At 39.4% G+C, this 25,765-nt stretch overlaps 1 protein-coding gene across 3 annotated transcripts in view; it reads left to right on the top strand.

Moving 5' to 3' along the window:
* The window catches only part of ZNF451 (zinc finger protein 451), a 90,661-nt gene that overhangs the window by 57,244 nt on the left and 7,652 nt on the right, over positions 1-25,765 (top strand). For 2 of the 3 annotated variants that reach the window (XM_061397776.1, XM_061397777.1), the window contains exons 11-14: positions 1,838-1,981; positions 8,969-9,099; positions 9,957-10,143; positions 16,945-17,013. In XM_061397776.1, the coding sequence (XP_061253760.1) occupies positions 1,838-1,981; positions 8,969-9,099; positions 9,957-10,143; positions 16,945-17,013 (531 nt within the window). The remainder of the gene's footprint in view (positions 1-1,837; positions 1,982-8,968; positions 9,100-9,956; positions 10,144-16,944; positions 17,014-25,765) is intronic. The other variant, XM_061397778.1, reaches the window with a different exon arrangement.

The following is a 25,765-nucleotide window of genomic DNA, read 5'->3' as shown; positions in this document are numbered from 1 at the left end:
AGATAAGGAAAATGGATGGTTTTCTGAAAGTCAGATTTGAAAGTACACTGCCCATTACATCATTTAGACTAAAATTCAGTAGAAGATAAGTCAGTGATTTCTGTTTCTATTTTGGCCTTATTCTCTGAGAAATCTTAAAGATTACTTGAGAATATATTTTCCTTATTCCTTTTTGGAAGCAAAGCTTGTACTTAGAGTTAAAATAGCAATTAGGAATTGAGTTGTTAAGTGGAAACAAGAAACCAGGCAGAATACGGAATTCAGAGTATGGATTACTCTAGACTTCTACAATAAGATTGAAGAACTCTACAAGAGTGCAAGTTTTTATTTTGTTTAGAAGTATGATTGTTTCCTTTTGAGTATAACTTTAATTATATATTCTTTTAAATAAAAATTGACTAATGCAGTGTAGAGTGGAAAAATGAGGATATGTAAAAGTTTCGGCTAATAAAATATTGTTATGAACTACTGAATTTTTAGACTTGCTCTGTAGCACAGGTAGCTCTTGCCATCACCATTAGCCATGTGTTTTATGTTGATTAAATGATGTACTCCAGCCCCATTCAACTCTTCTTCTAACAGTGGAACCGTGGCCATACTGTTTTATGTTCTGTTCTTTTCTTTTTGGGGAATTTGTGTTGGTTTATATTTGACAAGAGGTCATTGTCATATCTAAATCTAAATTACTGAGTATTTTAAGAAAAGAGATAAGAAAATGGTTTAGAAATGAGAAAGAATGGCAGGCTGTTTCTGAGGCAGTCTTTATTAGGTGGAATAGAAGCTGTGAAGAAAGCTGAGTGCCGAAGAATTGATGCTTTTGAACTGTGGTGTTGGAGAAGACTCTTGAGAGTCCCTTGGACTGCAAGGAGATCCAACCAGTCCATTCTAAAGGAGATCAGCCCTGGGATTTCTTTGGAAGGAATGATGCTAAAGCTGAAACTCTGGTACTTTGGCCACCTGATGCGAAGAGTTGACTCATTGGAAAAGACTCTGATGCTGGGAGGGATTGGGGGCAGGAGGAGAAGGGACGACAGAGGATGAGATGGCTGGATGGCATCACCGACTTGATGGACATGTGTCTGAGTGAACTCTGGGAGATGGTGAAGGACAGGGAGGCCTGGTGTGCTGCGGTTCATGGGGTCACAGAGAGTCGAACACGACTGAGCTACTGAACTGAACTGAGAAGCTGTCTGTTTTAAAAAGAGTTTAAACATTCAGGGTCTTCATTGCTACCGCTGGAAACTCTTAAGGCCCTGTCAAAGTGAAGAGGTGTGACGGGAGGGAAGAGGAGGGAGAACAAGAGTTGGAGAGGGTCAGAGCGGAGAGGCCCCGGGAGAGCGGAGAAGAGGTGTCTTTGCAGGAGGTGCCCAGGAGCAGCGTGTGGGCTGTCTCACGTCTGCGCTCCAGGGCGTAGCATGGAGCCAGAGGCATGCCGATAGATCAGTCCAGGTTAGGAAAAGAACAGACTCCTGGTAGCAAGAAAGTTCTTAGCAAGTAACCTGTAAAGTTTATTTTGATGAATGGTGCGAGTTTTAGTTACTTAGCCTTAAAGCCTGGTCTTCTAGATCTTCCAATACACTAATTAAAAAAAAAAAAATTACCTTTATAAATGACTTTTAAAGAAAGCCAGGATCAGTGGCACATATTTGTAGAAAGGACAATCATTTCTGAAATATTCAAAATATTTTTATCTGATATAAATATACTGTGTCATTTGGATTTCACAACATGGCTTAGATAGAAGTAAAAACACATGCAAGATTAATGTTAAGTTGACAAGTTGAAAAGTTTTTAGCTAATTCTTCTCAAATTCCTGTCGATGTTTCTTTTTTCTCAGATGAAGAGGTTGTTGAGCTCCCAGACTTGGATTACCTGAGAACTATGACTCACATAGTCTTTGTTGACTTCGATAACTGGTCCAACTTTTTTGGTCACCTACCAGGGCATCTTAACCAAGGAACATTTATTTGGGGCTTTCAAGGTATGGCAATAAGAAAAACATTTGAGGCTACCTCTCCCACTCCCTACACACACCTTAGAATATGTTTTGCTTTAAAAGGACTCTTCTTGAACCTTCCTGAATAGGAGATAGAAACAAAATTGAAATTTTGTCACCTTGCATTATAGTTACAGTGCTAGAATATTTTTCTCCTTGCATTTCTCTGTGATGGGTGTTAGCTCTTTTTGATGGACCCACAGTTTATAAATCTGTAGCTACAGATTGAAAGAGCCTTTTTATTCAATACCTACAGTATGCCAGGTACTGGTTTGTTTTTTTTTTTTTAAAGAAAAATAGTCGCTCAGTCATGTCTGATTCTTTGTGACCCGATGGACTGTAACCAGTCAGGCTCCTCTGTCTGGAATTCTCCAGGTAAGAATACTGGAGTGGGTAGCCATTTCCCTTCTCCGGGGGATTTTCCTGACCCAGGGATTGAACCTGGGTCTCCTGCAATGCAGGTGAATTCGTTACCACCTGAAACCACCAGGGGAGCCCATGCTTACTGATTATTATAATTTTCTCCCTTTAAATATAAGGAATTAGGCTGAGAAGTTTATTTTTTTTTTGCAAAGTATAAAAATAATAGAGTTAGCTTTTGAGCTTGGACCTTGTAGCTACAGAATTACTGTGTTTTCTCCATAACTGCCTCTTCAGTTCTTCCTTACTGCTTATAAATGTGCATCTTTGTATGAATCTCCCATTCAGGTACTAACCAGGCTCAGCTTCTGAGATGACATGAGATTGGGTGCATTCAGGTTGGTTTGGCCACACACTGAATGTCTTTATAAGCCATTGACCAAACCTGAGAGAGAGACTTCTCTTTGATTAACTGAGATTTAGTACAGTGAGCCTCTTGCGTATAGGCACACCCAGTAAATACTGCAGTTTCAATTCCAGACCACTGCAAGTCACACGAATTTTTTGGTTTCTCTATGCATATAAAAGTCATGTTTACAGTATTACTGTAGTCTGTTAAGTGGGCAAGAACATTATGTCTTAAAATATGTCTTAATTGAAAGACATCTTATTGCTATAAAACGCTAAGTATTACCTTAGCCTTCAGTGAGTCATAATCTTTCAGCTGGCGGGGGTGGTATCTTGCCTCTATGTTGATGCCTATTGACTGATTTGGGTGGTGGTTGCTGAAGGTTGGGACGGCTGTGGCAATTTCTTAAAATCAAGTTTGCTGCATTGACTGACTCTTCCTTTCATGAATGATTTCTTTGTAGTCTGCAGTGCTGTGTGATAGCGTTTTACCCACAGTAGAACTTCTTTCAAAACTGGAATCGATCCTCTCAAACCCTGCTGCTGTTTTATCAGCTAAATTTATGTGATATTTCAAATCCTTACTTGTCATTTCGACAGTCATCACAGCATCTTCACTAGAGTAGATTCATTCTCAAAAAACCACTTTCCTTGCTCATCATCCATTAAAGGTTTATCTTGAGATTGCAGCAGTTCAGTCACATCTTCAGACTCTACTTCTGATTCTGGTTCTCTTGCTCTTTGCGCCACATCTGCAGTTCCCTTTTCTACTGAGTTCTTGAACCCCTCCAAGTCATCCATGAGAGTTGGAATCAACTTTTTCCAAACTCCTGTTGCTGTTGGTATTTTGACCTTTTCACATCTTCCCCAATCATGAGTTTTTTTTTTAAACTTTAAATTTTTTATTTTGTGTTGGTGTATAGCCAATTATAATGTTGTGGTAGTTTCAGGTGAACAGCAAAGGGACTCAGCCATACATATACGTGTATCCCTTCTCCCCCGAGAGCTCCTCCCTCCTGGCTGGCGCACACATTGGGCAGTGCTCCACGTGCTATACGGTAGTTCCTCTTGGTTATCATTTTAAATAGCAGTTTGTACACGGCCTTCCCAAAGTCCCTAACTATCCCTTTCCCCTGGCAACCGTAAGTTTTCTAACTCTGTGAGCCTCTGTCTGTTTTGTAAGTAAGTTCATTTGTATTATTTCTTTTTCGATTCCACACGTAAGGGATTCATACAACATTTCTCCTTCTCTGTCTGACAGACTTCACTCATATGACATTCTCTAGGTCCATCCATGTTGCTGCGAATGGCATTCTTTCACTCTCTTTAATGGCTGAGTAATACACCATCGTATATATGTACCACATCTTGTTTATCTGTTCCTCTGTTGATTGACGTTTAAATTGCTTTCCTGTCTTGCCTGTTGTAAACAGTGCTGCAGTTAGTGAAGGACAGGGGTGCGTGTCTCCTTTCGGATCGTGTTTTTCTCCAGCTGTATGCCCAGGAGTGGGATTGCAGGGTCATATGGTAGCTCTGTTCAGTGTTTTCAGGAACCTCCGTACTGTTCTCCATACTGGCTGTACCAGGTTACATTGCAGCCAAGAGTATAACAGGGTTGCCTTTTCACCACAGTCTTTCCAGCAGTTGTTGCTTGTGGGTTTTTTGAAGATAACTGTTCTGACTGGTGTGACAGGATACCTCATTGTAGTTTTCATTTGCATTTCTCTAATTCTTAGAGATACTGAAATCTGTTCATAGGTGTATCTGTATGTCCTCATTGGAGAAATGTATGTTCAGGTCTCTGCCCATTTTTTGAGTGGGTTATTTGTTTTGATGCTGTTAAGTGTCATAAAATGTCAATTTTGGAGACTAATCCCTATCAGTCACATCATTTGCAAATATTTTCTCCCATTCTGTGAGTTGTCTTTCATTTTGTTTATTGTTTCCTTTGCTGTGCAAAAGTTTTTGAGTTTAAGTAGGTCCCATTTATTTATTTTTGTTTGTATTTCATTATTCTGGGAGATGGATGAAAAAAGATGCTGCTGTAATTTATGTTAGAGCATGTTCTGCCTGTGTTTTCCTCTAAGAGTTTATATAGTCTTGTCTCACGTTAAGATCTTTAATCCATTTTGAGCTTATTTTTGCATATGGAATTAAGGAATGAGTTAACTTAATTTTTTTACATGTCGCTGTTCAGTTTTCCCAGCACCATTTGTTGAAGAGACTGTCTTGCCACCATTGTGTAAACTCGCCTACTTTGTCATGGATTAGCTGGCCATAACTGGTTGGGCTTATGTCTGGGTTTTCTGTCCTGTTCCGTTGATCTATATTTCTGTATTTATGCCACGACCATACTGCTTTGATAACTGTAACTGCATTGTTGCTCAGTTGCTCAGTCACGTCCAACTCTTTGCAACCCCACGGACTGCAGCACACCAGGTTTTCCTGTCCTTCAGTATCTCTCAGAGCTTGCTCAAACTCATGTCTGTTGAGTTGGTGATGTCACCCAACCATCTCATCCTCTGTCGTCCCCTTCTCCCCACCCCCCCAATCTTTCCCAGCATCAGGGGCTTTTCGAATGAGTTGACACTTTGCATCAGATGCCCAAGATGGCCAAAGTATTGGAGCTTCAGCTTCAGCATCAGTCCTTCCAATGAATATTTAGGGTTGATTTCCTTTGCATTGACTGGTTCAATCTCCTGATTGTCCAGGGGACTCTCAGGAGTCTTCTCCAGCACCACAATTAGAAAGCATCAATACTTTGGCGCTTGGCCTTCTTTGTGGCCCAACTCTCAGATCCGTACATGACTATTGCAAAAAACCATAGCTTTGACTAGACGGACCTTTGCCAGCAGAGTGATGTCACTGTTTTTTAATATGCTGTCTAGGTTTGTCATAGCTTTTCTTCCAAGGAGCAAGTGTGTTTTAATTTCATGGCTGCAGTCACCACTGTTCACAGTGATTTTGGAGCCTAAGAAAAAGAATCTGTCACAGTTTCCATTACTTCCCTGTCTGTCTGCCATGAAGTGATAGGACTGGATGCTATGATCTTAGTTTTCTGTATGCTGGGTTTTAAGCCGGCTTTTTTCACTCTCCTCTCACCCTCATCAAGAGTCTCTGTAGTTCCTTTTCACTTTTTGCCATTAGGCTGGTATCATCTGCATATCTGAGGTTGTTGATATTTCTCCCTGTGATCTTTATTCCAGCTTGTCATCAGTTTGCATGATATACTCTGCATATGTTAAATAAGCAGGGTGACAGTATATAGCCTTGATGTACTCCTTTGCCAATTTGGAACCAGTCTGTTGTTCCATGTCCAGCTCTTAACTGTTGCTTCTTTACCTACATACAGATTTCTCAAGAGGCAGGTCAGGTGGTCTGGTATTCCCAGCTCTTGAAGAATTTTCCGCAGTGTGTTGTGATCCACACAATCAAAGGCTTTGGCATAGTCAATAAAGCAGAAAAAGATGTTTTTCTGGAACTCTCTTAGGTTTTCAGTGATCCAGTGGATGTTGGCAATTTCATCTCTGGTTCCTGTACTTTTTCTAAATCCAGCTTGAACATCTGGAAGTTCACGGTTCATGTACTGTTCCTGGCTTGGAGAATTTTGAGCATTACTTTACTAGCGTGTGAGATGAGTGCAATTGTGCGGTAGTTTGAACATTCTTTAGCATTGCCTTCCTTTGGGATTGGAATGAAAACTGACCTTTTCCAGTCCTGTGGCCACTGCTGAGTTTTCCAAATTTGCTGACGTATTGAGTGCAGCACTTTCACAGCATCATCTTTTAGGATTTGAAATAGCTCAATGGGAATTCCATCACCTCCACCAGCTTTGTTTATAGTGATGCTTCCTAAGGCCCACTTGACTTCACATTCCATGATGTCTGGCTCTAGGTGAGTGATCACACTGTTGTGATTATCTGGGTCATGGAGATCTTTTTTGTATAGTTCTTCTGTGTATTCTTGCCACCTCTTCTTAATATCTTCTGCTTCTGGCAGGTCCATACCATTTTTGTCCTTTATTGAGCCCATCTTTGCATGAAATGTTCCCTTCGTATCTCTAATTTTCTTGAAGACATCTCTAGACTTGCCCACTCTATTGTTTTCCTCAATTTCTTTGCACTGGTCACCGAGGAAGGCTTTCTTATCTCTCCTTGCTATTCTTTGGAACTCGGTGTTCAAATGGGTATAGCTTTCCTTTTCTCCTTTGCCTTTAGGTTCTCTTCTTTTCACAGCTATTTGTAAGTCCTCCTCAGACAACCCTTTTGCCTTTTTGCATTTCTTTTCCTTAGGGATGATCTTGATCCCTGCCTCCTGTTTGTACAGGAGGTCATGAACCACCATCCATAGTTCTTCAGGCACTCTACCTGTCATATCTAATCCACTGAATCTATTTGTCACTTCCACTATATAATTGTAAGGGATTTGATTTAGGTCATACCTGAATGGTCTAGTGGTTTCCCCTACTTTCTTCCGTTTAAGTCTGAATTTGACAATAAGGAGTTCATGCTCTAAGCCACAGTCAGCTCCTGGTCTTGTTTTTGCTGACCATATAGAATTTCTCTGTCTATGGCTGCAAAGAATATAATCAATCTGATTTTGGTATTGACCACCTGGTGATGTCCATGTGTAGAGTCTTCTCTTATGTTGTTGGGAGAGGGTTTTTGCTATGACCAGTGCGTTCTCTTGGCAAAGCTGTATTAGCCTTTGCCCTGCTTCATTCTATACTCCCAAGGCCAAATTTGTGTGTTACTCCAGGTGTTTCTTGACTTCCTACTTTTGCATTCTAGTCCCTTATAATGAAGAGGACATGTGTTTTTGGTGTTAGTTCTAGAATGTCTTGTAGGTCTTCATAGAACCGTTCAACTTCAGCTTCTTCAGCATTACTGGTTGGGGCATAGATTTTAATTACTGTGATATTGAATAGTTTGCCTTGGAAACGAACAGAGATCATTCTGTCATTTTTGAAATTGCATCTAAGTACTGCATTTTGGTCTCTTTTATTGTGTGGCTTCTCCATTTCTCTAAGGGATTCTTGCCCACAGCAGTAGATATAATGGTCATCATATGATGGTCATCTAGCTACAGGCCTGCATTTAAGCCTGTCTTGTCTTTGGACATTCCTTTCTCACTGAGCTTAATCACTGCTAGCTTTTGGTTTAATTTGAGAAATGTGAGACTCTTCATTTCACTAGAACACTTAGAGGCCATTGTGGGGTTATTAATTGGCCTACTTTCAATATTGTGTCTCAGGGTGTAGGATGCCCAAAAGGGCAGAAAGGCAGTGAAGGCAAGTCGGTGGAGCGATGAGAATGCACAGAACACGTGTTAGTTAAGTTTGCTGTCTTGTATGGCATGGTTTGTGGTGCACCCAAGCAGTTACAATGGTAACATCAGTGATCACCATCATAACAATGATGGAAAAGTGTGAAATGTCATGAATATCATCAAAATGTGACAGAAAGTTAGCAAATGCTGTTTGATAAATGACATTGATAAGCCCACTCAAGGCAAAGTTGTCACAGACTTTTATTAGTAATAAAAAAAACAACAGTATTAAAGCACAGTACAATGAAATACGGTGCATTTGCCACGTTTGATAGGAAACCGTATACAAAGAAGAGGAGTAGGACTTAAGATAGAAACCCACTGACCTGGATAAGGCTTTTAGTAAGTCCAGCTTTCCTGATTGACCACTTTTTAACTTCAGTGAGCAGCCTTAACGTACAGGAAACCGTATACAAAGAAGAGGAGTAGGACTTAAGATAGAAACCCACTGACCTGGATAAGGCTTTTAGTAAGTCCAGCTTTCCTGATTGACCACTTTTTAACTTCAGTGAGCAGCCTTAACGTACTCGTAAAAAATCCACTAATGCATACATTCATGTAGAACACCACCAAAGAATTTCACACACATTACTGTGATTCTGCTTAACGTCCCTGTGAGTCTTCCGCTTACTAGTCAGGTTTGGGGCAGGTGTCTACTTTCCTGAGGTTTCAGCAGCACTCTCGTGATCCCTGTGCTGGAACTGCCTGTTCTGCCTTCTACTCTGGTACTTTCTTTCTAGAAACATTTTTTTCCTAGTATTTGTTTTTCCTTATGGAATTTTCAGTTGTGTCTGCTCTTCTGTTCTGGCTTCTTCTATTTGACTCCGTTTATGCCTGTTGTAAACAACAGTGTTGTTATTATTCTAAATACGACAGGGGGAAACACCAACTGGAAGCCCCCGGTCCACTGTAAGGTCTACAACTACCTGAACCGCATCGGCTGCTTCTTCCTGCATCCTCGCTGCAGCAAGAGAAAAGATGCTGCTGATTTCGCCATATGTATGCACGTGAGTCATTGCTTTATTCAGAATCTGCTGTGAATCTAGGACCCTTTTGATTAATTCTCCCACTTAAATCGTAATGACACTGTAGATTCCTTTTCAGTGCTGTGTCTTTTGTGTAAAACCTTTTGCATCAAGTTCTACTTAAGACCGTTGGGAGCAGGAATGCGGGGATGCAGAACGCAGTACTGCTTCATCCCCAGTTCTAGCCAGCCCTCGGCTATGCACAGTAGAACCTTAACTGTTTCTAGAATAAATGATCAGGAGGTGTCACTCCTGACGCATGAGGCGCTTCCACGTTTAACATCTGAAATGAGCACGCCCCGTGATAGTCACTGTTGGCCCAGGTGGAATCTGCATTTGCTTCTGTCTCGGCTAGTCGCCTGGAGAAATGACCCACCTGAGACCTAGCTTAAATTAAATTTTCTGCTTAAGCTTTTCTGTGTCACACTGATAACATGAATTTACTCTGTAGATTTGTTGATTGCTGCTTATATTTTAAACCACAAGATAATTTCTTTTTCCATCTAGCCAGTTTTAAGGTTGAGCTTGCTTGCCTTACTGTTACTTTGCTTACTTTAGCCCTGTTACTACTGTTCCACCTTTATATGGGGGCCTCCTCTTTTTTTCTTTCTGTCTTAGTGGCATACTAAACAGTTTATCTTAAAATTGGCAGCACTTTACATTTTTAAAATACGGTATTAATATATTTTATTTGTGAATGAGATCTTTATATCATACTTTAGTGGGAGCAAGGGGACATGTGAAATATACCTTTCTAGGTAGGCGTTCATTCTGAAACAGCTGTAACTTGATTGGAAGCACAGATGCTGATTTGACGTGTGCCGTTTGTTCCAACTTAGGCTGGCCGTCTAGATGAACAGCTGCCCAAGCAGATTCCTTTCACCATCCTCTCAGGAGATCAAGGTTTTCTGGAGCTAGAGAATCAGTTTAAGAAGACTCAGAGGCCAGCACATATACTCAACCCTCACCACTTGGAGGGAGATATGATGTGTGCCTTGTTAAATAGCATATCTGACACCACCAAAGGTATGCAGCTGCAGCCTCGGGGCAAACCGCCCAAAAGGAGGAGACTTCACTGCTGAGAGAAGCCAATAAACTGCTGTCCACTCTGCCCTGCCGCCTGCTCACTAAGCTGCCACGCGCTCATGCTTTTGTTGTGTTTCATTCCTTGTCTGCTTTCATTTTGAGTGTGTTAGAAGGAGAATGAATTCGTGATTTTCTGGAGCCCTTTTTCGTCTGAAGGATAAAATTTATATTCGTATATTTAATGGTTTGAAATATGCTATTAGAGTTTTGTAAAGCTCAGAATCTGGATCTTCATTTTGTTTTGGAAATTCTAAATTTATCTTCAGTTTTTCAGAAAGCAAAGTGCTTATAGGAGAAACCAGAAAGCAGTAAATATGGCAATACCAAAAAAAAAGAGCATTTAGGAGGTTGGCAGTAATAGAACGAAGCCCTGAGCGATTTTATGACCTTGAAGGACTAGGAGCCTCTGTCCTGCACTCTCTCTGCCTTTCTGAGATTGTTCAGTGAATGGGCATGCTGGGGGCCAGTTTAACTAACCAATATTTAGGAAAGGGTATAATTCTAGGGACCCAGATGGGTATTTTTTGTTTTTGTTTTTTTAATTTCTGAAGTAAATGTGGGTAGGAGAGAATAAAAGAATAGTTTTTAAATATCCTAATAAGTTGCAGCCATGAAAAGAGTTTAAAGATACTGATGACTGACTTCAGTGAGAAACTGACTACTTCTTGGAATGTTTATTATTTGCCTTTACATTTCCCAAGTATGCCCTCCTCCTTGCTAATTTCTGCATTTCATATATGTAGAGCCGCATTTTGATTGAAGATCTGTTGTGAAGAACTTTGCTCTGGTCACTCATTGCAATGGATAAATTCAAAGTTAGGAGCCATTGAGCTGCTGGCACACTCGTGCTCTTTAAAGGAAAGTCAACTCTGTTTTGCTTATTTATGTCATATTGTAGTACTGAATTTTATCTTCCTGTTCTGTAGTTTTTGTTTTCATTCACTTGCTTTTTCTGTTTGTGGCTTTTTTTTTTCTTTTCTTTCTTTTTAAAAAAATGTTAGTTAATATTTTTATTGGAGTATAGTTGATTTACAATGTTGTGTTAGTTTCAGGTTACAGCCAAGTGAGTCAGTTGTACATATACCTGTAAATCCTCTTTTGTAGATTCTTTTCCCGTACAGGGCGTTACTGAGTACTGAGTAGAATTCCCTGTGTCCGTGGCTTTTTTTAACCACTTTTTCTTCCATTCTTTTATCATCCCTTCCCCGATCCTTAAAAACATCTATGTAATAATCTCATAAAATATTTAATTTTCACCTTTGCCACCTAGGCCAACCCCCTTGTCTTCCTCCTGCTGCTCTTGGGAGCATTGCTTTGGTATTGAGAGCTGTTATGATTTTGCCTTTCTTTCAACTTTATTTGGAGTGAAAGCTGCATATAAATAGGTCTGCATGGGTATGTTAGGGTTAGAGGTAAGGTGTAGGTTATTGTTATATACTGAAGTTCTTTTATGAATATTTCTTATCCTCTACATATTTTTAAAATCATTTATTCATAGTCAGTGCTCGTTTGAACTTACTGCTCTTTGGGGGCACATGTGTACTTTATTTTGAATTTTTGTGATAAATAAACAGAGGCGATGCAGTGTATAAAGAAGTCCATGGGCATTTGTTCAAATGCTAAGGTAGCTGCTTCCTAGCAGTGTGATTTCAGGTAAAGATATTCAACTTTCTGTGAGTCTCACTTTCATATCTATAAGTCTGTAAGAATTAGTGACATGTATAGTGTCTAGAGTCCAACTCTTTGCACCCCCGTGGACTGTATAGTCCATTGAGTTCTCCAGGCCAGAATACTGGAGTGGGTAGTCTTTCCCTTCTCCAGCAGATCCTCCCAACCCAGGGATCGAACCCAGGTCTCCTGCATTGCAGGTGGATTCTTTACCAGCTGAGCCACAAGGGAAGCCCAAGAATATTGGAGTGGGTAGCCTTTCCCTTCTCGAGCAGATCTTCCCAACCCAGGGATCGAACCCAGGTCTCCTGCATCGCAGGCGGATTCTTACCAGCTGAGCTACAAGGGAAGCCCAAGAATACTGGAGTGGGTAGCCTATACCTTCTCCAGCAGATCTTCCCAATCCAGGAGTCGAACCAGAGTCTCCTGCATTGCAGGCGGATTCTTTACCATCTGAGCTATAAGGGAAGCCCAGAAAGCACATAGGTGCTCAGTAAATAGTAGGTATTATTAATCATTAATACCATAAAAAGGAAACATGATTCCCAGCCACTATATATATATTTTTTAGATTTTCTCTCCACTGTTTTCTTTTTTTAATTGAACCAAAATATACATGCTTTTGGGCTTCCCTGATGACTCAGATGGTAAAGAACCCAACTGCAATGTAGGAGACCCAGGTTTGATCCCTGGGTTGGGAAGATACCCTGGAGAAGGGAATGGTTACCCACTCTAGTATTCTTGCCTGGAGAATTCCATGGACAGAGGAGCCTGGGGGGCTACAGTCTGTGGGGTTGCAGAGTTGGACACGACTGAGCAGCTAACACTTTCACATGTAAGATTTACCATGTTAACCATTCTGAAATGTCCAGTTGCGAGGTGTGTTTGTGTGAAGTCACTCAGTCACGTCCGCCTCTTTGTGACCCCATGGACTGTAGCCTGCCAGGCTCCTCTGTTCATGGGATTTTTCAGGCAAAAATACTGGAATGAGCTTCCATTTCCTTCTCCACGGGATCGTCCCAACCCAGGAATCGAACCCAGATCTTCATTGAAGGCAGATTCTTTATCACTGAGCCACCTGGGAAACCTGTTGTATGGTGTTAACTGCATTCACATTGCTGTGTGGCCATCACCACCATCCATCCCCAGGACTCCTTTCATCTTGACAACTGAAACCCCATGCCCATTAAACAGTAACTCCCCACTGTCCTTCCCCCAGCCCGTGGGGAGCCAGCATTCTGTCTTCTGTCTATGAATGTGACTACCCTGAGTGTGTCCTGTAAGTGAAATCATGCAGCCTTTCTGTTTTTGTGACTGGCTTATTATTTCACTGAGAAAAACGTTTCCTCAGGTTTTACCCATGTTACAGCCTGTGTCGAAGGGTCCTTTTTAAGGCTGAGTAGTGCTCCGTTGTATGTCTGTGCCCCCTTTTGCTATCTGTTTACCCATTGGTGGTCACTTGGTGCGTGTTCATGCTTTAGCTGTTGTGAGTCATGTTGCTGTAAGCATGGGGGCAGGCGTCTCTTCCAGACCCTCCGTTAGTTTCTGTGAGTATATGCCCAGAAGTGTGGTTGCTAGGTAACATGGTAACTCTATTCTAATTTTTTGAGAAACCTCCATATTATTTTCCACATGGACTATAATATTTTACATTCCCACCAGTAGGTCATGAGGCTTCAGTTTCTCTACATCCTTGCCAACAATTGTTATTTTCTGATTTTTGTTTTTGATAACCATCCTAATGGGTACACAGTGGTATCTCATTTTGGTCTTCATTTCCATTTTCCAAATAAGCATCTTTTCATGTGCTATAGCCAATGCATTTTAAAAGTAATGAAAATTATTAAAATTAAGTGGCCAAACAATAAACTTTATAACTGATTAGAAAATCAAAGACCAGTGATTTTTGTGGGTAACTTTATTCCTTCACCTTTCCTAACAAATGGCCTTAAGAATAATAAGAGTTTTTGGTAAGAAATGGTATTTAATATGCATTAGAACTGAGAAGCATTTCTCAGAGCACAGACCTCGCGGTCGGTGTGCACCCCGCACTCTCACAGGGGTGGAATATTACTGTGGGTACTGTTTGGGGTAAATCAGTTACTCTCTGTAGCAGGATGAGGCTTTAAGTTAAGATTAAGATTTGAATGTGTCATGGTTTCTGCCCTGTAAACTCAGTCTCCTGTGCATCAGGGCTCCAGCAGCAGCACTTTGATTACAGTATATGCATATCCCTGTGGAGACATGTAACGATACTAACCTGTCCTGAGTTGACACCCATGGGCCCCTTATCCTTCTATTAGTTCTATTTTAGTACTGATTGTCACTTTTTAAAAGTTTACCAAGATACATGGATGCTTTCTAGTGATCCCGGTCAGAGGAGCCTGGTAGGCTTTTTCTTTTTTTAAACCTTTCACATCTTATTCACAAATATGTGTTCATTCTAACTCAGGCCTCATATTTCAAAGATGCAGACATCACTTGTCACTTCAGTGTTGTTTTAAAGAAGAAAAAGGGAACTAATCTTTTTATTGAGGACCTACTGTATGCCGGCTGCCATGCTAGGTGTTTTTTGTATTTGTAGTGTTGAAGATGGTTTATAACATTCAAAGAACTTCTTCCGCGTGTTTACTCCTCCTTGCAGCACTGTGAGGTGGGATATGTTAGGTCTTCTCCTTTTGTACATGACAGAACAGAGGCCCAGAAATGTTGAAATAGCTGCCTAGGGCCAGACAGCCATCATCTGCGGAGACAGGTTTTCACTGATGCGAAGCCCCAGTTTTATGTTAGAGAGTCTAGTGTGCGTTGTTGGCTCTTACCACGTCCTTGAAGAATGAAGATGAGAGACGCTGTGCTACAGTCTAATGACTTTGCAGAGCATGTGTAGATACCAACTATGAATGCTTAAAAAAATAACAGGAAGATGCTTTTTCTTTTTGTAGAAGATAAAAAGATTTGATTGTGCATTCTGGTCCTTTAAAAAGTAAGCTGATTGTCAAACATAGCCAACTTGTCATTGTAAGTTCCCCAGGATCTTTTGTAAGTTCCCCAGGATCTTTTGTAAGTCAACTAGGAAGCCCTGTTTTCTTTCTTTTGACTGTAGAAAATTGCAGTCACCGTTTGTGAGGGCTGCTTGAGTCAAAGGAACCATGTCAGCAGCATTTTTATTTGCACTGTGTGATGTTGCTCCTGGTTGTCACGCTCTTTGTAAGATAAAATAACTGCTACTTGTTTTTATATAAGCTCTTAAAGATCTGTTTGTGTAAAGAACTTGACATTATCTTATAGGTTAGTTCAACAATATTGATTTGCTTTATGTAAGATTTTCTCTTTAAAAACAGTTTTGTGTATTCAGGTGTTTATAGTTCTTCAGTAATTAAACATCTTCCTTTGAATTTTATATAAAGTTTGAACTTGCCTAGAATAGTTTTTCTTCAGTAATACAAGGGTGAACTAGAGTATAGGCTGTTATGAATTACTGAATTTAAATTGAAAACAGACTTTAGTAAAGTCTGTTTACTGTTTAAAGACTTTACTTTAGTTAAGTCTCTTTAAAGCATAGTATGTTTCAAGATGGTTTTTGTTGAATCTGAACACAGTCCGTGGCCACCTGGTTTATGACCCTGGGACTTTGTTGTATTTTTTTGGTTTGTGTCTTCATTTTGAAATGAGTGGGATGGAGGTTGGTACCAATTACACAGGTTTCTAAAGCCATCTTAAAAACTGAGCAATGAGTTTACCCTGCTGTGAAAGTGTAGGCGACTGAAGCAGTGGCGTGCCCTGTTGAATAGGCATTATGTGAAATAGCTGTTAAGTCTAATTCTGAGCTTCTGTCTGCCTCTTTCCGTATGGTACAGTTAATTCTATGCAAGGTACTGAAGACAGAAAAAATTATTCATGATTTTCTCTGTTCTATGGGTGGTGCTGATTGAGGCAAAAGAAACCTTTAAAAATGTTTACAACCTAGTGTCAAACTCATAGCCCTGTGTAGCCCAGGACTACATAGGCCTTCACTGCAGTGATGGGTTATTTAGACCAGTTACAACACACTGCTTTTGACTGGCCTTGACTTTGAATTATAATAATGGAAAGCTTGGGCATTTTCTTTGTTCCTAATGTTTGAAGAATTAATTTTTCTGTTCTTCAAATTGTAAATATAATGTTTTATTTCACTAAGACATAGCTTGAAATATTTGAAGTAGTAAGTGTATATAACATATTGTAGAAAAAAACATTGTTTTTGCTGGAACAGCAAAAGATGACATAACAAATTTTTGCACTAAAGGAATGTAAGAGTTATACAGTGGTTTCTATTTGTAGACTATGGTAAATTGATTAATTTTTAAATGTATATTTTAGGATTTTACATGTTTTCATATATATATGTCCATATGATTTGTATTCAGTTATTTAAACCCTGATTCAGTCACTCTGATAGAAATTGATTTAAATGTAGTGAAAGTGAAAGCCAGGTCCCTGATGGTACCATGTTCATGTTTTAAGTGGCTGTCATTCATTATTTTAAAGCCTTAGGTCTCTCATTAGTAAGCATAAAAGACATCAACTGAGTTTGTGGCATGCAGAGGCATTATTAATAATAAACCTACATCTCTGTAGAGATGAATGCTTATGATTTTCAAACTACAGGAGAATTTTTTCTGTCACCACTAAGAAATCTTTTAAAGATGATTTAATGCAAATGAAACTTTGGAGTTTATTTGCTGGATCCAAATAAATTAGCTTTTTAAAATTTACAGTTTTTAAAAAAATGCTGGAACTTATTTCCTAAACATACAAAAAAACTTTTTCAAATAATCTTTTGAATATAGAGCTAAAAGTGAATTACCTATTTCATTCATTTTTATTTTTTCTTGATTTATGTAGTAGTATTTGGTAATCATTTTTAAAAAAAAACTAGGGAAAGATGTGTAATACTAATGGATTGTAATTAGTAAGCTTGGGTATGGGAGGAGTGGAGGAGTCATTGAAAGTCATACCATTTTAGAGTACGTCAATTAATGGCACAGTAACTTTTTCAGAAGTACATTTGCGTTTATTGATTCTTCCTTACAGAATGTGACAGTGATGATAACCTGGGTATAAAAAGTGCTTCAGTGGGAGAAGAATTCAGATCCGCAGAAGGTAACCTACTGGAGTTAACCCTTCACCTACTTGATTCTATGTTTTATAATTTCTTCCTCTCTTTCTTCATCCCCCTCCTCGCACTGTGTCTTGTTTGGTTTTTTAAAGCTGTTCTTTCATGTAAAGGATAGTTTGCATTTCCTTGTGTAAGATAATTTAGGGACTAGAATGAATGAGGTTTTACCGGAGCCTGTCCACACTCTTGTGTAAGTATGGTCTGTGCTGTTGCTTTCTCATCCTGCCCCATCCCGCAACCAAACCTAAAATAATTATTTTTTGACCCTTTGCAGAAAAAGGTTGCTGTCCTGGGGCTAAGAAAGGATTTTGGTTTCCTAATTTTTATTTAAATAGTATTAAATTTAAAATATTAAAAGTTATGCAGTGAAACTATGAAAGCAAGCACTTATATCTGAGTATTACAAGATTTTTTCTATAAATTAGGTATGTTTCCCTTCATAGGTTTAAGAGAACTTTTTATATCACTTCACATCAAATCATTTACCAGCTGCCACTGTTTGGTTGTGATGTAAGTCCCAGCTTTTACTGTGGGTTTTCCGTAACAGATTGTGCTTTTTAATAATCCTGGGCAGGAAATGAAACAACAGGATTTTGGAAAATAAGCTTACTGAAAGTTGAAACTCTCATATTAGCATCTTTAACATTCAGGAACAATAGTAGGAGTCTTTTTTTTTTTTTTTTTTAATTTTTTGGCCACGCCACACAGCATGTGGGATCCTAGTTCCTCAACCTGGGATGGAACCCATGCCCTCTGCTGTGGAAGCATGGAGTCTTAACCACTGGACCCCCAGGGAATTGCCACAGTAGGAGTCTTAATATACGTTCCAATGTGGTGGTTGGTGGAGACTTGAGAGTGGAATGTATACTTAGGGAAGGAGGCGTGGCAAAACGGGCACAAGGAATGGCCCGCTGCTGCGCTTCTGTTTGCGGGCGCTGCTCTAGAGTACGATGGATCTGACTAGGAGCACACTGTGTGCTGTCTCGGGTAGGGAATTGAGTCTGGCAGTGCAATTGATTCTTTTCAGGGAAGATTCTATTCAGAGAAGACTGATCTTTCTTATAGTCAAAATTCATTAGTTAAACAAAATCGGCAGTAAGTCAACAGCTTAATTGGAAGCAAGTTTTCTGACCAGCTTGTTTTCCCAACATGGTCTTGCGAGGTCTGGCTCGGTGCTAAGCAGCCACATAATGACAGGTTAAACAGATGAAAGAACGTTTGTGAGTTTTAAACAGAAACTGCCAGCTAAGTTGTTTATGAAGTCCACGAAAAGAGAAATACCACTGAGCACCTAAGTACTTAAGACTTCGCAGTCTTCACTTACTACCCATGACTAATCCCATGGAAAGTGCCAAACAAAATTATAACTTTTAAATAACCACACTTGAAAAACATCCACAGTCCTGTGGGCTCCTAGCTAACCCAGGAAATCTGAGATCTGTATCACTGAGTATGTATCAGAATTTCTAGCATTTTGTATCTATGTTACACTTTTTATGACTGGGAGATTTTGAGAGTTTTTACATTTTTATCATGTCTTAGTTTGGAAAAAGTATTACATTAGTGGATTCAAGTAAAGATACTTTAAACTTTTAATTAACTGTCCTATGAAGCAGAGATATAATGCTCTAATCCCAAGAAAATCAAAGTGGTGTCACGTGTGTTTTCATTTCCTGCTTTATGTAAAATGAGTATGAGAAGCACACAGTGTCCACTCTAAGTTACTGAGCGGCGGCCTCCTCTGTACTTGCCTCCAGTGCCTTCCTTTCCCTTCCTTTTCACCCAGCAAGAACCAGCTCAAATATCATCTCTTAGGTTGAATTGCCACTTTGTAGACAGTTTTGTATGATCACTGCCTCTTAGATCTTCCATCTTTAGAGAAAGCTAGCGGCTCCCATCTCCAGACTCCCTCTGGTTTAAACATTTTTTTGTTTGTATTTCTCATGCCCACCAGACTGTGAGCCATTCAAGGAGTAGGATCATGTTTTATTTATCTTTATTTCAGTAACAACTAGCACAGGGTTTTAGCACTAAATGATCGTTGAATGAATACACTTCTAACAAACAAAATAAGTTAGGGCTGCTAGGACCCAGCTCCCTATAACTGGATTAAGGAAATTAAGACAGAAACCATTTGGCTGGAGAATATTGGGTGATTGAGTTGACTTTGCACCATGGAAGCAAAGTGATGTTCTAGTCCAAACCCAGTAGCAAAACTTCTCCAATCTCCTCTCATTCCTTCTCTCCTCAACACAGCATTTTAAAAGCCTGACAAATGGGTGGTAAAAAGCAGGGTCAATTTGCTTGTGACTTTGCCCTGGGAAAAGGCAGTTTCTTTTGTGGCCTCCTCTCCCCCCGCTGTGATTATCTCAATCTTTGTTATTCTCTGTAGACCTGTCAGAGTCTTTAACTACCCAAGCCCATTATAAAGATCCTAGGTAGTCTCAGCTTTGGTCTCTGAGTGATATAATATTTTCCAAGTCCCTTAACTTCACTGTGTGTCAGTTTCCTCAGTTTTAAAAACAGAAATACTAGTATACCTGCCTTACTGGAGTAGCCAGCACATGGTAAGCAGTACTGAATTGGTTGCTGCTGCTTGTGGGAATCTTAGTTCCCCAAGCAGGGATCAAACCCACACCTTTAGTAGTGAAAGCATGGAACCAGGGAATTCCCCATGATGGTGATTATTATCAGTATTCACTGTTTACCTGCACCTAAGGTCTGCTCTGTGGAGAAGGCAACAGCACCCCACTCCAGTACTCTTGCCTGGAAAATCCCATGGACGGAGGAGCCTGGTAGGCTGCAGTCCATGGGGTCACTGGGAGTCAGACACGACTGAGCGACTTCACTTTCACTTTTCACTTTCATGCATTGGAGAAGGAAATGGCAACCCACTCCAGTGTTCTTGCCTGGAGAATCCCAGGGACGGGGGAGCCTGGTGGGCTGCCGTCTATGGGGTCACACAGAGTCGGACACAACTGAAGTGACTTAGCATAGCATAGCATAGCATAAGGTCTGCTCTGAAGTATACATGTTCAATAGAGGTATTCTGACCCAAATCCCTGGAAAAGAAGTAGAAGACAGCAATATGTGGGTTGCTGCTAATGTAAAACCATCTTTCTGTAAATGTCATCAGTTTGCCTTAGAGTTCCTTCAACTAATAGCAGTTGTCAGTACAATTATTAATATTATAACAAATAGTAAAACTATAACGTAAACAGTAAAACAGTATAACTCTGTGGCCAGTTTAAAGAACAGAGAAAGAAGAGACTACTGTGTTCAGTTTTTACTTGAATTGTATATGAAAAAAACCTAACACATTTAAAAGTGCTGTTAATTTTAACAACCTATAAGAGTCAGAATATTTCTCCTATTTTTCATAAAAACTTAGTCTTCAAACATTTAGTAATTTGCTTTCAGATTCATAGCCTCCAAATGAGTGGAGCATGATTTAGTATAGGCCTTCTAACTCCTATTGCTGAGTTCTTTCTTATTTAGTCATATTACCTCTCTTTCAAAGAGAATGAAATAAAGGCAGAGAGAAAAGAGAATAAGGGAAATACAGACTTAGCCATAACAGAGAAAAACAAGGACATATTTGCTGTAAGTGTTCTATATTTCTTCATGTAGCTTTGAATCACTGTCTAATTTCCTATCATTTCAACCTGAAGGATTCCCTTAGCATCTCTTGGAGGGCAGATTTGCTAATAACAGATTCCTTTAGTTTTTGTCTGGGAAAGTCTTGATTACTCCTCCATTCTTTGTAGATACAGAATTCTTACTTGACAGATTTTTGTTTGTTTTTTCTTATAGCATTTTAAATATGTTCTCTCACTGTCTTCTGGCCTCCATGATCTTTATGAGAAATAAGCTGTTCGTCTTATTAGAAACGGCTTACACGTGATGAGTTGCTTTCCTCTTGCTGCTTCTGTTGACTTTGGCTTTTGACAGTTTAACTGTAACATGTCTTCAACATGAATCTCTTTGAGTTTCTCCTGTTTGGAGTTTGTTGGGCTTCTTGGATGTGTAGATTCATATCTTTTATCAAATTTGGGACATTTAAACTCTGTTGATTCTTTTTTCTATCTGCTTAATTTTGTTAAACTCCTGTAACAGATTTTTCACTTTAGTTGTACTTTTCAGCTCCAGAATTTCTATTTGGTGGCCTTTCATAATATCCACCTCTTTATGATATTCTATTTTGTTCATACATTGTTTTCACAATTTGCTTTACTGCTTTGCTCATGGTTTACTCTAGGTCTTAGAACGTAAGACAGCTGGTTTAAAGTCTTTGTTTAGTAAATTCAATATCTAGGTGTCCTCAGGGACAATTTAATGCAATTTTTTTCACTTTGTATACTTTACTGTTTCTTTGTATTATTTGTGTTTTTGATGAAAATTGGATGTGCAAATATTATAATGTAGTACTTTGGAAATCAGATTCTCTGTCTTCCCCTTGGTGTGCTGTTTGTGATTGTCAAAGGCTGTAATTGTCCATGTGCTTAGTTCCAGATTATTTTTGCAAAAACTGTACTCCTTGTCATTTTTGGTTACTGAAGTCTCTGTTCCTTTAGCTTGTTTTCAACTATTGTTTTGACAGAGATTTCTTTGAATACCAGGAGCAAACAACAATCTCTCCTGAGCTTCAGCTCTGTGCTAGCACCTTCAACATTTAGCCAGCTGTGCACTGAGCCTGGTGGCACAGTGGTAAAGAATCTGCCTGCACTGCAAGAGCCACAGGAGACTCAGGTTCCATCCCCAGGTCGGGAAGATCCCCTGGTGGAGGAAATGGCAACCCCCTCCGGTATTCTTGCCTGGGAAATCCTATGGACGGAGGAGTCTGGCAGGCCAAAGAGTCCAGCACAGTTGGAGTGACTTAGCACGCAAGCGTGCACTGAGCCTGCAGACCAGCCAGTGGCGAAGGCTCAGTGTCTTCTCAGGCATTTTCTGAGCGTGCATCCTGTACTGGGTATGTGCCTGGTTACTGAATTCCCCAGGACACAGAGGTGCTTTTGAATGCCCTAATTTCCCAAGGAAATTCTCTTCATGGCTTTTCCTCCCAGATATTAGGTGTTCTATTGTATGTCTCACCCATCATCTTTTACCCCAGGCCATGGGCTTTTTGTCTGCCTCACAGTGTTTCTGAGCCACGCAGACTGCTTTTCTGCCCGGTGTGGGGCCTGAGCTTGTAAAATAGACGATGCCTTCAGATACAGGATAGAACAAAAGCAGTAAGTTGTGACTTCTGCTCTGCTCTGCTCTGCCTGGAGCCAGGGACGAGGGTCCCACACCAGGAGTATGGGCTGCTGCAGGGAGGGATAGTGAGGTGGTGGGGAAAGGGCAAGTGAAGATACCACTAGGCTTTCCCACTGTTTGTTTGTTTGTTTTTTTAATTATTTGTTTTTGGCTGCACTGGGTCTCTGTTGCTTTTGTGTGGGCTTTCTCAAGTTGCAGTGAGCAGGGGCTACTCGTCACTGCTGTGTACGGGCCTCTCATTGCGCTGGCTTCTCTTGCTGTGGAGTACAGGCTCAGTGGTTGTGGTGCGTGGGCTTAGTTGCTCTGAGGCGTGTGGAATCTTCCTAGATAGGGATGGAACCGTGTCCCCTGCATTGGCAGGTAGATTCCTATCCACTTCACCACCAGGGCAGTCCCCATACTGGTGTTTGTGTGATCTTTGTCTGGATTCAGTGTTTGCTTTGTTGCTGTGACCCTTTGAGGATTTTCCAAACTTTTGAGAAAGTTGTTTCTGCCCAACAGTTTAGGCGTGTATTTCAGTGTTGTATGTGGAAGGACGGGTGTTTGGAGCTACCTATTCCACTGATTTGTTGAAAATTCACTCTAGGACCTGTTCTTCTTCTTCATGTCAGTTTTGGAGAATGATGTTTTGCGAGAAATTTGTCCATTTTACCTTGATGGTCAAATGTACCAGTGTGAAGTTGTTCATAGTAGTATTCCTTTATTATATACTTTTTATTTCTTTAGGATTGCTGATGATATCATCTCATTTTTCCCCTAATATTGGTAATTTTTGTTTTCCTCTTCACTAACTTGAAGTTTATCAGTTTATTTGATCATTTCAAAGAGTGAACTGTTTTTAGTTGATAATTTCTCTCCTTTTGGTCTGCTCTCCATTTCATTGATTTCTGCTCTTTATTATTTCCTTCCTTCTACTTTGAGCTTAAATTTTGTCATCTTTTATAGCTTTTTAATGTGACATTTAGACTGTTGATTGAATTTTTTTTTCCTTATTTTTTAAATGTAAACATTTAAAGATGTTTATTTCCCTCTAAGCCAGGATAAGCAATCTTTAAGCTTTTTCTGTAAAATACTAGATAGTAAATATTTTAGGCTTTGTAGTTCCTGTGGTCTCTGTTAGTTACTCAACTCTGCTATTATAGCATGAAAGCAGCTATTCTCAATACATAAACAAAGGAGTGTCAAGTATACAGTGAAGTTTACAAAAGTTACTGGTGGACTGGATTTGGCCCACAGACTGTAGTTTGTCAGCTTTCTACTTTTTACTGTGTTCCACAACCTAGACAGCATATTAAAAAGCAGTGACATTACTTTGCCAACAAAGGTCCATCTACTCAAAGCTATGGTTTTCCCAGTAGTCATGGATGGATGTGAGAGTTGGACTATAAAGAAAGCTGAGTGTCAAAAGAATAGATGCTTTTGAACTGTGGTGTTGGAGAAGACTCTTGAGAGTCTGTTGGGCTGCAAGGAGATCAAACCAGTCCATCCTAAAGGAAATCAATCCTGAATATTCATTGGAAGGACTGATGGTGAAGCTGAAACTCCAATACTTTGGCCACCTGACATGAAGAACTCACTCACTGGAAAAGACCCTGATGCTGAGAAAGATTGAAGGCAGGAGGAGCAGGGGACGACAGAGGATGAGATGGTCCCCATGGCATCACCAACTCAATGGACATGAATTTGAGTAAACTCCAGGAGTTGGTGATGGACAGGGAAGCCTGGCGTGCTGCAGTCCATGGGGTGGCAAAGAGTTGGACACAACTGAGTGACTGAACTGACTGTGTTCCACAAATTTTCATGTTTTTGCTATCAGTTTGAAATATTTTCTAATTTTCCTTATATTGTCTCCTTTGATCTATTGACTCTTTAGATATATTGTTGAATTTACAAATATTAATATTTGAATGTCTTATTATTTCTAATTTAATTTTGTTGTGGTAAGAGAATATACTCTGTAAAATTTAAAACTTTTGATATTTATTGAGACTTTCGTGTCTCAACCTGTGGTCTGTCTTGATGAATATTCTGTATGCACTTGAATGTATTTCTGTTTTTGATTGTCAGTTAGGTCAAGGTGGTTGATAATATCAGATCTTCATCCTCAGTGATTTTTTTTTTATCTAGTTAACCTATCAGTTACCACGGTAGTAACAGTGAGCTTCTTCATCAAGGATTGTAGATTTACTTTTTCTCTTTAGTTATTTTGTGTTTTGAAGTTCTGTTTTTAGTTGCATATACATTTCTGATGTGTGCTAAACTGATCTGTTTAGCGTTATGATACTATGAACTGTTCTTTATCTCTGGTAATACCTTTTATCATAAAATGTTTTTGTTTGATATTAATATAGCTACTCAAGCTTTCTTATGCTTAATATTGACACAGTGTATATTTTTCCATTCTTTTATTTTCAGTCTATTTATATCTTTGTTTTGAAACTACGTCTCTAAATCTGATTCTGAATTTGAAACTACGTCTCTAAGTTTGATCTTACTTTTTGATTTACTCTGACAATCTGTCCAGTTTTTTATGGTTGCTCGGTTATGAGATATATACTTTGGCTTTTGTTATAAACACTATAAGAAAATATTATTTTTTGCTCTAAACATTGCTTTGAGTTTTAAAGAAAGGAAAGAAGAAATAGAGTTTTTAATATTTATCCACATAGTTACCATTTCAAATGACCTTTCATTCTTTCCAGTAGATTACGGTTTCTATCTGATGTCCTTTTTCTTCAGCCTAAAGAATTTCCTGTCCTGTTTTATATTAATGTAATGCAGTTTTGCTAGTGTTGAATATTGTTTCATTTATGAAAATATCTTTATTTTCCCTTTAATTTTGAAGTATATTTTCTCTGGCTTTAGAATTCTGGTTAACTAGTGTTTTTTTCTTCAGCACTTTAGAGCTGGAGCTCCATTTTCTTGTTTTGTGGCCAGCCTCCTTTGTTTGTCCTGACAAATGACCATAATTTCTATTATTGCTCCCCTATATGCACGTATGTCATTTTTTCCCTCTTATTGCTATTAATATTTCCTCTTTGTCTTTGGATTTTAGCAGTTTTTGGTAATGTCCCTGGATGTAGCTATCTTTGTATCTACTTGGAGTTTCCTTAGCTTCATGTTATCTCTAAGTTTATAAGTTTCCCCCAATTACTTCTTCACAATTGTTTGTCCCACTTTCTGTCTGCTTTTCTTTTGGAACTCCAGTTATGCATGTTCTGTGGTTTAGATTTACCCACAGGTTTGTCATCTTCTTCCAGTATTCTTTCTCTCTTTTCTTCATATTTGATCACTTCTGTTGTCCAGTCTTCAAGTTTATTATTCAGTCTTCTGCCACCTCCAGTGTTAAGCTGACTTAGTAAATTTTCAGTTTCAAAACTTGTGTTTTCTCTTTAATAGTTTTTATTTCTCTGTTGAGATTTCTTATCCACTCAACCTTATGTCCTTGAAAATAGTTTTAACTTTTCTTAAAATCTCTTT

Source organism: Bos javanicus, chromosome 23 (assembly GCF_032452875.1).
Source record: "Bos javanicus breed banteng chromosome 23, ARS-OSU_banteng_1.0, whole genome shotgun sequence".
Classification (NCBI taxonomy): domain Eukaryota; kingdom Metazoa; phylum Chordata; class Mammalia; order Artiodactyla; family Bovidae; genus Bos; species Bos javanicus.
This window is presented reverse-complemented; position numbering and strand designations above follow the sequence as displayed.